The sequence below is a fragment of the Strix uralensis genome, chromosome 8 (assembly GCF_047716275.1).
Source record: "Strix uralensis isolate ZFMK-TIS-50842 chromosome 8, bStrUra1, whole genome shotgun sequence".
Classification (NCBI taxonomy): Eukaryota; Metazoa; Chordata; class Aves; order Strigiformes; family Strigidae; genus Strix; species Strix uralensis.
This window is the reverse complement of record NC_133979.1, coordinates 2102966-2117328: the sequence shown is the minus strand read 5'-3', so window position 1 is coordinate 2117328 and position 14363 is coordinate 2102966. Positions and strand designations below refer to the sequence as shown.

At 47.7% G+C, this 14363-nt stretch overlaps 1 protein-coding gene across 7 annotated transcripts in view; it reads left to right on the top strand.

The window, feature by feature from the left end:
• The first annotated feature begins 229 nt into the window (after positions 1–229).
• The window catches only part of MIER1 (MIER1 transcriptional regulator), a 42286-nt gene continuing 28152 nt past the window's right edge, over positions 230–14363 (top strand). The window contains exons 1-3 of one of the 7 annotated variants that reach the window (XM_074875801.1): positions 1431–1566; positions 7304–7475; positions 7586–7672. Coding sequence is in view for 2 of the 7 variants with exons in the window: in XM_074875799.1 (XP_074731900.1) it covers positions 1558–1566 (9 nt within the window). In the remaining 5 variants the exon portion in view is untranslated. Of the gene's footprint in view, positions 832–936; positions 1196–1430; positions 1567–2082; positions 7476–7585; positions 7673–14363 lie in introns of those variants that run through there. The other 6 variants (XM_074875802.1, XM_074875803.1, XM_074875804.1 and 3 more) reach the window with 6 other exon arrangements.

Below are 14363 nucleotides of genomic sequence, written 5' to 3'. Positions count from 1 at the left end.
TGAAGCGCGTCGCGCGGTAACCATGGCAGCGCGCCCCCCACCTCGCCAAGACGCGGCGCGGGGATTGGCTGCCAAGGACGGCGCCGCCGATAGGTCGCGCTGCGGCGCGCGGGCCGCGTTCTCCCCCCTCGCCTGAGGAGGGACCGAGCGGCCGCGGCCTCCCCGTCCCCGGGCCCCTCTCCGTGCCCGGCGGGGCTGGGCCGCCCAGTGCCCGCCTCGCCTCACCCCTCCGCTGCCTCCTGCCCAGCCCGGGGCTCCTCCCCCGCCGTCAGGGCCGCGGCAGCCCCCGCTCCCCCTTTGTCACTGAAGCACAAAGGTCCTCGGCGGCCCGGGGAAGCGGCAGCTCCCTCCGCCCTGCCGTAAAACTCGGCCCCGGTGGCGGGGATCGGGGCAGGTCTGGACTTTTGGCGGGAGGTTTAGGGGGGTTTGGATTTCCCCCCCCCTTCCCCTCGTTTTCTCGAGTCAGCAAAGTTGCATGCGTGGGTGCTTTCCTTTCAGCATCGCCCCACGGGGACCATTTTTTGAGGATTTAAAATGCGGTTCTTTGGGAAAATCTGGTTGTGGAGGAGCGCGGCTCGTGATTGTAAATGATCTGTGCCCTTCTCGAAGGGGGAAGAGCAGCAGCGGGCAGCCCCCAGCCCCAGGCCGGCGGAGCCCTGAAGCAGGGGGAAAAGCAAACGCAGGCTTTCCCAAAGTATTTAAAAATACTGTAACGTCCTCATTTTTAAGAGCGATTGTAACGCCAGACGTGGGGAGCAGCAGCTGTCCCCTTTGCCTGCAGGACGGTGCGTGTCCTTGTGCCAGCCCTGGGACAGAACCGAGCCTGGGCAGGTGAGACAGCCGGGGAAGGTTTTAGGGAAAAGAAGGCAGAATCACGACTGGACGTCTGGTTTGGTTGTTGGTTTTGGTATTTTTTTTTTTTTCCCCTTTACGTAGGACCAACTTAGCGTTGTCGGTATTCCCTCACCCCAGAGCGTCACACCCTGAGCAGGAGCAGGCCCAGAGCTGCCCCCCGAGGACCTCACCCACGCTCGGCGGCCGGTGAGACAGCGGCCACGCCTGGGCAGCTTCACCGCGTGAGTACGGCTGCCGGGGCGGGAGGGAGCGGCACCGAGACCGGCGGCCGGCGCGGGGCAGCTGACGTGAAACCCGAAACTACCGAGGAGTAAATGGCGGCGGCTCCCGGGGCCCTGAGGCGAGTGGGGGGGGGGGGGGGGGGGGCGGGAGCGGAGCGCGGGCCCCGCCGCCTCCCCGCTCCGGGGAGGGCGTGGCCTGCGCCTTGAGTGACAGCCGGGGCGGGCGGCGCCCAGCGGGCTTCCCGCGCGCCGCGGGGAGGGCGGTGGCGCTTGTGCGCGGTGACGTAGTGCGTGGCGTGACCCCGCCCCCCTCCCGCCGCTCCCCGGCCCCCGCCGCCGCCGCGCAGACCGCGACCCGCCGCCGCCGCTTCCTCCTCCGCCGCGGCGGCGATGTGACCCCTCCCCGATCCCGTCCCCCCTTCCCCCTTCCCCCCCCCACCTCCTCCCCGCCGCCGCCCGCCGTCCCGCCCGCGCAGCGAACATGGCGGAGGTGAGAGCGCGGCGGCGGGGCGGGGGCCTGCCCGGGAACTTGTTGCGCGGGGCCGCGGCCGGGCGAAACGTCCCACAAGTTAGTTGGGGGGCCGGAGAGGCCGCGGCGGGACCCGAGGCGCCGCGCAGACCCGGCGCGCCCCCCCGACCCCGCTCCCCGCTCCCCTCCGGGACGGGGAGCCTCGCCCCGGGGGGGGCCGGGCCCGCCTCGGCGGCGGCGGGGCGCGGGCGGGCGGGTCGGGGGAGCTGGAAGCGGCGGCTGCCGCCGGAGGGAGGCACCGGGGGGGGTGCTCGCCGTCGGGCAGGGGTGTGCGCCTCGTTCCGCGGGCCGGGGAGCCGAGGGTCCTACCGGCAGCATCGCGGGGGATGCTTGAGTGGAGCCCTCGGCTCGGCGGGGGATGGGGCCCTGAGGAGCGAGGGCGGGGGAGAGGGCAGCGGAGCGGGGCCTGAGCCTGCCCTGGGACGGGGTTCGTCTTTGGGGGGCGGGGGGGGGGAAGTGGGGTAACATTACCTGCTGTGGCGTGGCGGAGTGGAATCCCTTCGGGGTGGAGAGGGATGCGCTTCTTGCCAGCTCCTGCTGTCTTGTCTCTGTCCCGACCTGAAAGAATCGTTTCTGCCGGGCTTTGATCGGGGAACACCATTGCTCAGGGGTAGAACGTATATTTATTTTCTTTAAATATCTTTTTGTAGTCGTTAGGACAAAGGGGAATTGCCTTTCTAGATAGAAGGGCCGCCCTTCCAGTCTCCTGGGAGAGGGAGACCTTTCTCGTGAAAAAGGGGAGAAGGACTCTTCAGGGGAGTTGCAGGAAATGGGAGAAGGCTTACTGACCTCTTTTCTTCTGTGGGAGGCAGAGAGAGAGATGTGTTTGATTATTGAGGTGTGGATTTGTCCATCCCGGTAGGATCTGGAAGAGCAGCTCTTCTGCTTCTTAGGAGGCAAGTTAGGACAGATGAGTAGATATTTCATTAAGTTTTCTTCAGATTATCCTAAGATTCCAATCTTAAGGTAATTTGCTGCTTGAACAGTGTTGACAAATGAATTGGAAACACTTAATTGAAAGGTATGCTATTAAAAAAAAAAAAATTCTCTTCTGTGGGACAGGCATTTCTTCCAGCTGGACTGGAGGGAGTCAGGATTAGAATATTTTCCAGATCAAATTTCTACCCTTGAAATTCCAGAATATGTGTGAATTTTTACTTAAATTTATTTTATCTTTCCCTCCCAAATGAAAACTGTAATGAAGCAGATGTGGGTATGAAATGTACTCATCTAATCTTAGAAGTCTGCCTGTCTGTTTTTTTCTGTATCTTGAGGGGCAGAGGATCACAGGTCTGATCCCTGAGTAATTTCTTGGCCAAAAAAATGTGGCTATTAAACTCCTGTCATCCGTAAAGTTGGAGAGACATATCGGGGCTGGTCCTGATCTAGGCATCGCAGTAGTCAGGATCTTTGTCTCAAGTTTCACCCGTTGCTTGTATGTTTTGTTAATTAAACACAGCATTATTGTGAAATATTCGTGCTAGCTCTCTTCTGGTGGGAGCTGAGGTTCGCCATATTGCTAAAGAGCCACAGGCAGTACGCTGAATTACTTCCTATTCTGGGTTGTCACGTACTTATATTGATGTTACAGCAGTGACAGCATTGAGAGTTGTAGGGGATTCGTGCTGCAGAGAGCAATAAAAAGTCAGTGGGTTATGGAGGTCAGGCGGGTTTTGTTTTTCATTTTATGGTTGTTGTTCCGATGGGTAAGGCTTTTATTACATGTTGGTCTTGATACTTTACTAAGAAAAGAGGAGGGTGGGTTTTCTCCCCTCAGCATTTTGCTTTTTTGAAGAAAAGCTAAGATGACTTCTTTGTCCTATTTTGGCTTCTTTAGTTCAGGTTAAGGGGCAGGAGCAGCATAAAGGGGCTGTGAAAGCTTTGATCCACCTGTGGGATGAGTTCAGTAGCTCAGGGCTGGCAGCAGTGGTGTAGGCTTGGCTGACATCAGTTCACAGCTGTGGAATTGTGCAGACAACTGTTTGCATGGCTGCACTGCCTTCTGGCTGGGGAAACAAACAGAATTAAAAAAAATAATCCTTTCTCTTAGTGATTTAAGCAAGTACCAATGTCCTGAATATGGTTCCTAGCACAATTTAGGAAATACGTAGGGGATGGGATGGGAAGTCTCCTTAGCACGGCATTGCCACCGAAGCTCTGGAGTCAACCATCTGCCTTGAGGAACTGAAGGCGACTGCTGCTCCGTGGTGGTGTGCTGCACAAGGAGTGTGTTAGGAGGGTGATGCGCTGCATAACGCTCTGTTGAGAGAAAGAGAGGGAAGACTGGTAATTCAGGCAGCCCGAGGACTCGCCTGGCACCGCAAACGAGGGGCCTGTGACCAGCCTGGCTTTGAAAATGTGGGTGGAGAGTAGTAAGAGGCACAACAGCAGTCTTGCCCTCTTCCCCATCCCTCCCCAGGGCTGGCTCTTCTGAAGGAATGCGCAGGAACTCATCTTTCCGTCAGGAAAGATCCTAAAATGTTGTGTTCTAGAGAATCAGCCAAGCTTTAAGGCTAGAGATATAAACCTCAAAAAATAAACAATATAAATATGAAACTTTTAGAATTTGACAGGAAGGCTCTTCAGACAGGAGCTCTGAGCCTGGTTAGTAAGTAAATGAGTCCAGAAAGTGAAACTAAATTAACAAAAAATGCTGTTTCACTTTTGTAGAAGCTTACCAGTTTGAACACAGGACAGACAAAAAAAAAAAAGGATTTTGAATATATATTAAACTGGTTTTAGATTTGAGATTAATAACCTGTGTTAGGGTTTCATTTTACTTTGAAGCATGCTCACGTGGTTTCTTTGAGTCTTAATATTCCAATGCCTTAGAAGATTGTTCTAGTCATAAATCGGAAAGAAAACATCTCTAACTGAAGATGAGCTCAAGCTTTGTGAATATTACCATATCATGCATTAAGCTGCTTATTTAGTCTTTGTGGTGGAGTGAATGCTGATACATATTTTTTCTAAATATGAGTATTTTAATGCCTATTGAGAAGAAAAGATTTTTGACTGCAAAGCTTGATTAGTAGTTGAAAGAGAATGTTTTTTTGTTTATTCAGCCATTATAATGTTTGAATAAAGTGTAAGTTGAGAATGAATCTCTTCATTCCAAAAACTTGAAGAGCTGGGGGTCAGGCTTTTGTGTTGAAAAGATAGGCAGTTAAATACCTACTGTAATTTCCAGAAGTGTGGAGTTCCTGCTGTTACTTTATTTTGTTCCGTGATAGGATGCACCAGTCAGGCTGCAATAGGCTCTTGCCAGGATACTAAACAGGCAAAACTAATGGGAAAATTCTGAGGTGGTTTTTCGGGTGGGTTAATTTTATTTTTTTTTCCTAACTCACTGAAGAATAAGAGAAGTACTAGGGCTGCTACGTAGGCAAGAGGATGGTCAGAGGTGGGGTGGGAGAGGTAGGGACATTGTATCCCTGATTTTGACTGGCACAGCTTGGTTTAAATTTCAAGTTGATTTTAATTATGAGTTGAGGGGAGATGGACAGTGGCTGAGGTGGTCTAACAGCTCCTGGCTGCCTGAAAGGGGAGATCCTGCTCCTTCTGCTGCTTTAGCCTAGACGCTCTGTGAACTTGTGGGGCTTGCTTCAGCTTGCTAGCTTAGAAAGAAGCAAAAAGCTTCCCGCAGGATAACCAGTTGTATCAGCAGGCGGAAAGGTCCACTGGAGACTAGCACTGATGTGAGGGATGGCGTGGGGCTCCGCGGGAGGGTGGCGTATCCCTCCTTCCAAAAATGTCAAGCTGTGAGATTGCCTCAGCTCCTCCTCACACAGTGTCCTCGTATGGTGCAGCTCCAACCATTGACTTGCTGAAAAATACAGTCCTATTTCTCCCAACTCTTGAGCAGGTGGTTGACCACCTTCATGCCAGCTCTTAGTGTTTCTTGCCCCTCAGTGAGGTTATTCAGCTTTCTGACCTGCCGGAATAAGAACTTTAAGTTTTTCCTTCTGCAGAGGGAATTTCTGTGTGATTAAAAGTGCAAATTGGTGTCCTAAGGTGTGGGGAGAAGCAGGAGTGTACCTGTCTTGGAGAGAAGCAGGACCACTTCTCTTCTGGTGTCAGTGGACTCAGCCTGGTTTCTTTGAGTGCATTTTAATGTTGTTTGGATTTCTGAAAGTTTAGTTGCTTCTGACTAGAAGATCAGTTTATTGACATTGTGTGGTGGTGCTTTAATAAGTCATCTTTAAATTTGTAATGTCTGGTAAAATTTACCTTTTTTCTGAATGTTATGCTGCTTTCAGTTGAAGAGTTTTAAACTTTGTGAATGTAATTGAGTTTTAGTTTTCATATCCAGCTTGAAACAACTTCAGGACATAATGTTTAAGAAATACATGATCCAATAACCATTCCTAATAACCTTTTTTATGTTCTTAATCTTTGCATTTTTATTAAGCAATGCTATTATTTTATTACACATTTATGCATATTATTTTAGCCTTCCCTGTAGGAAGCAGTAGTAAAGTTAACACGATCATGAAGGTGATTGCAAATTGAGATGTTTTAACAGTCAGGGAGGACAGAGCTTTTGAGTAACGCCTGGATACAAAATAAGGTCAAAATAGATTAAATCAGGGTTTTCTGCTGACTGATCTAAATCATGATTAAAATTGGTGATTCACATCAGTCCATCCTGTTGAGCACTTTTTTTTCCTCTCTTTTGATCTCAGCTTTAACTAATTGTCTTTTTTTCTTTTTGTTTAATTTTGGAGCAGTTTTTGTAGAATACGTCACAGAGGTATCTGTGAACCTAACGTAGGTCTGGGAATTGAGTTTTCTCACTTCTTGGAGAGTATAAGCTCCAGAGTGGTTGGTTATGGTCACTGTATTCCCTCAGTTTTTCTGACAAGCTATTGAAGGGAAAACAGTAGCACTTAGCATTCTGCATTTCTGATTTTGGAAAAGAGGTGGTTTTTTTCTGTCGTAATAGAAGAATTTTGTGGACTCTTGTGCGTGTGATCAAATATTGATGTTTGTGGACTTACTGCTTGGGACTTAGAGTTCTTTCTAATACAGTGGCAGCATTTTAGGTAGACAGTGGAATTGTTGAAAAGTTCAGGGTTTTTTTGGGCTTTTTCCTGGCCAGATGTCCCAGTCTGTATTAATATTTCACTGCTAATCTGTTCACATCACAAATTGTGCGCAAGAATGTTTTCTTGTGGTGCTTGGCATGTGACTGTATCTGGTTTCATTTGAAATCCTATGGTGGGATATGATCGCTTCATAGACTTCCGGTTTTTCTTAGCAAGAAATTTTAGAACATTACAAGAAGTTGAGGCTGAGGCTGTATTTTGTAATGGAAATGAACAGTAAATAGTTAGAAAATGTCCAGCTGAAAGTGTGTGCTTCAGATCAGACAGAGATGGTGTTAACTGTTGTGGTTGTACTCCTTGAAAATGGAAGTTCTAGTGAGCGTAATGGCCTGTCAGCCAATTCCCCTTTGGCTGCAGCTTCCTCCATCTCACAGCCTTCCTCAGGTAGCCTGACAGCATCAGCGCTGGTCTGGGGTTTCTGATGACTCAGTCCTTTAGGTAAATCATTGCACATTGGTTCTTGAGCAGGGATGACTGCCCTGGGATGCAACTGGTGGTTCCTGGTTCCAGCCGTCTACTCTGCTCGAAGGAGAATGAGAATCAGTTCCACTTTACTGTAAATATGTTAAGTTAGTGTCTGATTTCAGCAGATGATTCAGCAGCAGCACGGACATGAGTCGTCAGACATAAGCTGCTTTTACCACCCTGAAGTGTGCTATGTCCTCTTTTGATTTGGAACCCTGAAAAATAGCTACATCTGCCCTTCAGTACTTCTTGCAGAGGTCTGTGCTCCCCTTGGGTGTGCGTGTTCAGGCTGGTGAGGTAGGTAATCCCTCTAGTTCAGAGATCTAAGGGGTGACTAGAAGCTGCCCTGACAGTCTTACATCATTGTCATCTGTCTGTCCTGCCCTGTTGTCCCCCCCCACTTTCAGGGTGCTAGTTCCTCTTGCTGGAGGCTGCTACTCCTACAGCAAGTGTGGTCGAAAGGAAGGCACGACAGCATCACTCTTTGGAAGCCTGTAAGTCCGTTCAGATTCGCTTTGAGTGCACCTTCGCTTTGTTCCTCCTGCTGTGGCATGATAACCTCTGACAGAAGCGTGGAGCAGATAGCAGGCTGGAAAATTGCCCCGGGGGAGTCATCACCTGACATCCTTCAGCCTTCTGTGTTCCCCTGAACCACTGCCTTTTTTTTTAAAACAAACAAAAAAGTAGCAGCTGCTACTTTAGTTAGAGGTGCAGATGAAATACCTTTATATTTAAGAATTTTTGCTGGTATTTACAATATGGAAGATATCCCCAGGTGATACAGTGGCCTCACTGGCAAAACTGACTTCAAAGAGCTACTTAAGAAGGGCTGCAGTTTGCTTCCCCTCAGGTGTGTCACTGCAGATTTCGGGAGCCCTGTTGCAAACCAAATGCCTGAAAGTTCCACATGAACAGTATCCTCTGTGAAATACTGTGTATCATCTGCTTCCCCTTTCCAGTCTTTTCCTGGGGAAGAGATTTAGGTAGAGTGAGACAGGCTGAGTCAGCTGCATTAAAACCCAACCTCTGTTTTTTGCCAATTAGGCACTCTGAAACAGATCAGGCAGCTTCTTCAGAAAAACTGAGCCTGCATTTTAGTTTTTTTTTTTAAATTACATAGTAATAAACAGAATTAAACCTTACAGAAGAAGCAGGTGGGGAGAGGGAAGCGAGCAAATAAGTTGTTTTTCAGGGCTGCCTGCCAAATCTCAAGCCTCAGGATTATGAGATAATTTGGGGTGGAAGAGACCTCAGGAGGTCTCTGGTCCAACCTTTTGCTCACAGCAGGGTCTGCTCTGATGTCTGACCAGCTTGCTCAGGGCTGTCTCCAGTCTAGTCTTGACTGGAGAGTCTCAAGGAAAGAGACCAAGCAACCTGTTCTAATGCTTGGCTGTCCCCATGGGGGGAAAAGTCATCTTTATAAACTCTGCAGTGGAATCAAGTCTAGGAGGGGAATGGCCATGTCAGGGGACCTTTGTGAAGGTGATAGTTTCAAGGCTTAGATGTACACGTTTGAGATCTGTAAGTTGAAACATTGCACTTGATCTTTGTGCTCTGGAAGTGCAAGAATTTTCTCCTTTAGCAACCAAACTAAAAAAAGTGAAAATCCATGTATATAAAGGCTTCCATTTCATGTGCAGAAGGGCTTGGATGTCATTAGTTTTGGCTGTAGAAGTGTTCATGTGTAAAACTATTAAATGAAGGCCAGCAGTATTTATTTTTTTCCTCGCTTCAGTATGTTGATGTTTTCTTCCCAGGGTAAAAACGAGGCAAACCATTCTCTGACATGTAGGTTATTTTGATATACAACACAGGGAGAGAGGGACAGGCTGGAACTGTAAGTCTTCTGCTGAAATACCTGCTTATCAAAAGGTACACGTGCCCTCTTGAGTAAAGGATGTTCTTTGCCATTTTAACTAGTTCTTTTACCATCATTTAGCTTAGCTCACTGGAGAGTTTATTAAATGGCTGCCACAGCCGCTTCTGAAGACTTCAACAGTTCAGGCATGGGTCTTACACACTTTTTTTTAGCTGATGAACTCCTGTTCTCAGTTTGGACTGCAGGATTAGTGTCTAAACCATATGTATTCAGAACTTCAGTTTTCGTGAAGTCTTTGAATATTATACATGTAACTGTATATCTGCATTTTGGGAATAAATGTGAGTTCTTGTGAACAGAATGCATATTACTTCTTGTAGATCAGTAATTTACTTTTAGTTAGTCTTTGTGAAATGTAGCTTTAGTGATGTTGAAGCCACATATGTGTATACTTGTGGGCAGAGGGTACATGTAATTATCACTGCTCATGCTTCATTCTTTCTGGTGTTATATAATAGGCAACGCCACTGCATTTTAAGGTTTGGTTGCCAGTTAATATTAAAGTTTCCTGTGCCCCAAATATGTCTGAAACAAGCCACTGTAACCCAGAAGTTAGCTTTGGTATTTCCCTGTAGCAGAGTTCAAAAGACCTGAGCATCTACTTGATTAATTTGTCAGGCTTATTGCTATCAATATAGACAAAATTTAATTTTAGTTTTTAACTGGTTTATGTAACACTTAAAGAGCTGTTAAAGATAACTGAGTAAATTTGAACAGGATGTGTATTTGTCATTGTCTTGTAGAGACTGCAGATACTGCTAGTTTTAAGATGTTTCATTATTAATTGCTTATATTAAACAGCATGACGTTAGCAAATACAACAGTAGATTTGTGGGTAGAAGTGACAGGACACTCTGTCCTGTCAGTTCTGTTCAGGTGTTTCCTTGCAGGCTGTAGAAGAAATGTAAAGAGAGAAAAATCAATGCATTGCTTCCACAGCTTTCACATTTTGGAGTATCCCATCCCAGTCCAAGCAGCTCTGAAGCGTTGGAATAAGACACGGAAATCTCCTGCCAGCATGCAGAAGTGGGCATTGCCAGGAAGCATACCTCTGCTTCTGAATTAGCGGGTTCAAAAATAACTGATGTCTCCAGAAGGCTGTTTGCATTAAATAAACCTGTCATGATGCCAATTCAGTTTGTTTTATCATTTAACTTCTATCGCAAATTGTAGTAACACAGACATCCCAAAGTCCAGCGAGTTTTTGTTGTCAGAGTAACACTGAAGATCACTGTGCCTGATACGTGTCTGCTAGGTTCATCACTGGACAGTCCAAAGGTGTCTGAAAGAGACTGGCCAACTTCTTCAGTTCCATTTATTCCCGTATCCATACACCAGAGAATGTATTGGGTATGATCTTTTGGCTCTGTTGTTGCTGCAAGTGTCACGAACCTTCTGAAAACACCTACTCTGCAAACACCTACTCTGCATGTCTTTCTCAAGACTCCTAAAAATACACATGGGTTAAAACCAGTGATGGATTCTTTTAGTGCCACCCAAGCCCGATGTTTTGTTGCTCAGTGCCTTTCCTTTTTCTCTTTACTGTGAGGTTTGTATTCTCCATATCTCAGAACTGGTATTTCCTTCAGGTTGCTCCTTTGGAGCATTAACAGATGTGCTCAACGGTGTATCCGTACAGCAGGGCTCCCTTGGTCACTGAGTTTTTCCTTGTTGTCCATGAGTTAGGAGTTCATGCATGATTTTTCATTCTTTTTCAACAACAAATGTTCACTGTTATCTTTTCCGATGGTGGTATGTGTAGAAGAATTTGAGTGTGTCAGCCTGTATATTGTAAGTATCCCATAGTTTTTCTCTACTGGGCCTTGGATACCATTACCTTTTTATAGGTACTTTGTTCCCATGAGTGCCCTTGAGGCAAAAAAGTGCTTTGTACTTCTCTGAATTGCTGCAGCAGAAAATGAAAAGCCACTGAAGTACGGGGGTATCCTTTTTCACAGGAGTTCCTGTTATATTGACGTACCATAGCTTAGGACTTAAGATCTGATGATACCATGGTAGCCATATGATCTTTAACTACTGCCAGGAAATTTTCATAAGCAAATGCCCTCAAAGCCATCTGTTCTACCCTGTCCAGAGTCATGATCACTTGGAGGCAAGGAAATAGGACTGAATAATCAAGCATTGCAGTAATTGTCTTGAAACAACTCTTTCATCATAGGATGCTCTTTCACCTTCTGTGTAATGCTAACAGATTGTCACTGAAAGGGTTACTCCTGCTCTCCTGCCACACACCCTTCTCCGTGTGCCTGGCTTCAAACTCATGCTCTAGATCGCTTGCAGCAACGTCTGGCGGTTGCAAAGGCCCAAGATGAAGTACTTTGGCTCACTGATAGGGTGGCAAACTAGTGTTAGTTTTCTCTGAGATTGGTTTGCTGAACCAGCACATGCTGCAGCTTCCCGTTTGCTGGACCTGGCCCAAGTGGCAGAAGCACACGAAGTGGTGGGAAGAGGTCAGGCTACTACTTTTGGCAGCAGCTGGCCATTAATATAGATGAGATGTAATGTGACACTGCATCTAGCTACAAATAGAAGGCAGAAAATGATTGACAGTGCATCACTTAGACTAGAAACATATGAAATGCAGAGATGATAATCCACAAACTAGGAAAGAGTAGGTAGATATGGTAGGCAAAGCTTAGAAGAAAGGAATAGAGACCCAGAGGCTGTTCTAGAAGCTGCCTGTGAAGTCTGTGGCAAAGAATGAACTAGAGCCTCTCAAGGGGGTGTGCATTCTGTGAGGTAGCCTGAAATGGACTTAATGTTTCTGGAGGTGATTCATTTTTTTGCAGATTTTCTGGTTTGGGGGTTGTAATTTTTCCCTTCCATAGACTAGGAGTGTACTGGCTATATATTTTGGAGTTGTGTAAAAGTCACGGGGGTCATTCTGAACTCAAGAGGCATGGCAGTATTTTAGCAGTGCTTTTGAAGCTGTGAAGGAGGCGATTGCTTTAGCAGTATTTCAGCCTGTAGGGAAGGCCATTTGCTTGCTTGAGCTGTCATGCCTTCTCCATACTATTTCAGAATACTAAAAGCTGAACTTTGCTTTTTAAAGTGACTTTTGAAGTCTCTAAAGTCTTTTCTTGACTTTTGTGAGATCTTTTTATGCCCCACTGTAGGTTTGTGTCCACTCTCAACAGGAAGACGCTTCATTGTGGTAGGCTCCACTGCAATAGTTACAGTCCACAGCATTTAGTTACAGAATTGTTGAAGTTGGAAGGGACACATGAAGATAGTCAAGACCAACCCATTGCTCAGAGCTGGGTCACCTAGAGCAGGTGGCCCAGGACCGTTGCCACTCTGGTTTTATGTACCTCCAACACAGACACCATAACCTCTTGGGGCAACGTGTTCCCATGTTTCATCACTCTTACAGTGGAAAAAAGCTTTTCCTTATGTTTAAATGTATTCCAGTTTGTGCCCATTGGCTCTTGTCACTGGTTGCCATTGAGAAGAGACTGGTTCAGTCTTCTGTACACCCTTCCATCAGGTATTTATGCATGTGCATCCAGACCCTCCTGAGCCACCTCTTCTCCAGACTGAACAGCGCAGGCTGTCTCAGCTTCTCCTCCCATGTCAGATGATCCAAGCCCTCAGTAGTCACCTTTGTGGCCCCTTGCTAGAGTTGCTTTGTTCTGACCCTGTCTCTCTTGAAATGGGGGAGCAGCTCTGCTCAGCCCTGGGGAGACACATCTAGAGCGCTGGGGCTGGGCTCCCACCCAGGACAAGAGAGTCAGGGACAGACTGGAGCAAGTCTAGCAGAGGCCACCAAGGTGCCTGAGGGTCTGGAGCACCAGAGGTGTGAGGAAGGGCTGGGAGAGCTGCTCAGCCTGGAGAGGGGAGGGCTCGGGGGGGTCTGATGTCTGAGGGGGGTTGGGGTAGACATGAGGGAACCAGACTTCTCTCAGTGGTGCCCAGGAACAGGACAGGAGGCCATGGGCTCACCTTGAATATCAGGGAATTCCTGTTAAAATAAAAAATGTTTTTTTTATGTTGTAAGTGTGATCAGAAGCTAGATCAGGTCGTCCAGGGAGGTTGGGGAGTCTCCATCCTTGGGGGTGTATAAACCCTGACTGGCTGAGATTCTGAGCAGCCTGTTACAGGCGCCTGTACTGGGAGGTGATTCCCCCACAGGTGAAGGACTTTGCCTTTCTCTGGTGAACTTCATGAGGTTCTTCCTGGCCTGTTTCTGCAGCCTGTTGAGATCCCTCTGACTGGCACTGCACTCGTCTGCTCTATCCACTGCTCCTCCCCCGTGTGTTGGCTGCAAACACGCTGAGAGGGTGCTCTGTCCTATTGTCCACATCCCTAATGAAGATGTTGGGCAGCCTCAAGCCTTGGGCTCTGCACCCCGGCACTGACCTCCAGCTGGACTTTGCCACTTGTCACAACCCTCTGAGCTGAGCTGTTCAGCCAGTTTTCCATCCGCATCCCTGGTTGTCCAGGCTTGCTTCATCAGTTTGTCTGGGAGATGGCATGGAAAGCCTTGCTGAAGTGAAGACAAGCAGCATCCCCTGCACTCCCTTCATCCACCATGCCAGTCTTTTCATCAAGGAAGGTTCTCGGGCATAATTTCTCTTCTGTAAATCCACACTGACTGTTCCCATCACCTCCTTGTCCTCCTTTGTGTTTGCTCCTTAACCTGCCTGGGGATGGGGGTGAGGCTGTCCAGCCAGTAGTTCTCTGGATCCTTGTCCTTGAAGATGGGAAGGATGCCTTTTCCATCCTGAAACTTGTGAAGGGGGGCAGAAACTTCAAGGGGGACTGAAGCAACAGGCTCCAGCATGTATATATTTATATATAAATCACATAAAAATCTATGCACGTGCACACATAAAACCATGCAAGCTATATATGAAGCCAAAGGCTGCTGCCAGGCTTCAGGGCAGAGCTTAGAGCAGACCCTGTTCTGCTTATTGAAGATTTCAAGGAAACTTGCTCTTCCAAATGGAGGTGGGGAGTTGGTTGTTCCCCTTTACACAAGGCTCATGGACCAAGAGGTCTCCTACAAATCTTTCTGGCTGTTGGCAAATCCTTAACAGCTGTGCTTTTGGGGTTGGGGCTTTTTTCCTATGAGGGTAGAACCGCTGCTGTTACACCATGCTAGATTCTGTTTGCTTGAGCTCGTGCTATCCTTAAGTCACAGAAAAGTGAATGCTGCCTTTCCCTCGGCAGCCCTACCCTGTCTGGTGGTGCTGTAAAGACAGCAGAGTCAGCTATTTTTGCTTTTCCACAAGTGCTCTTGTGCTTTGAGCCACAGTTATTTTTCTGGACACGAACATAATTAT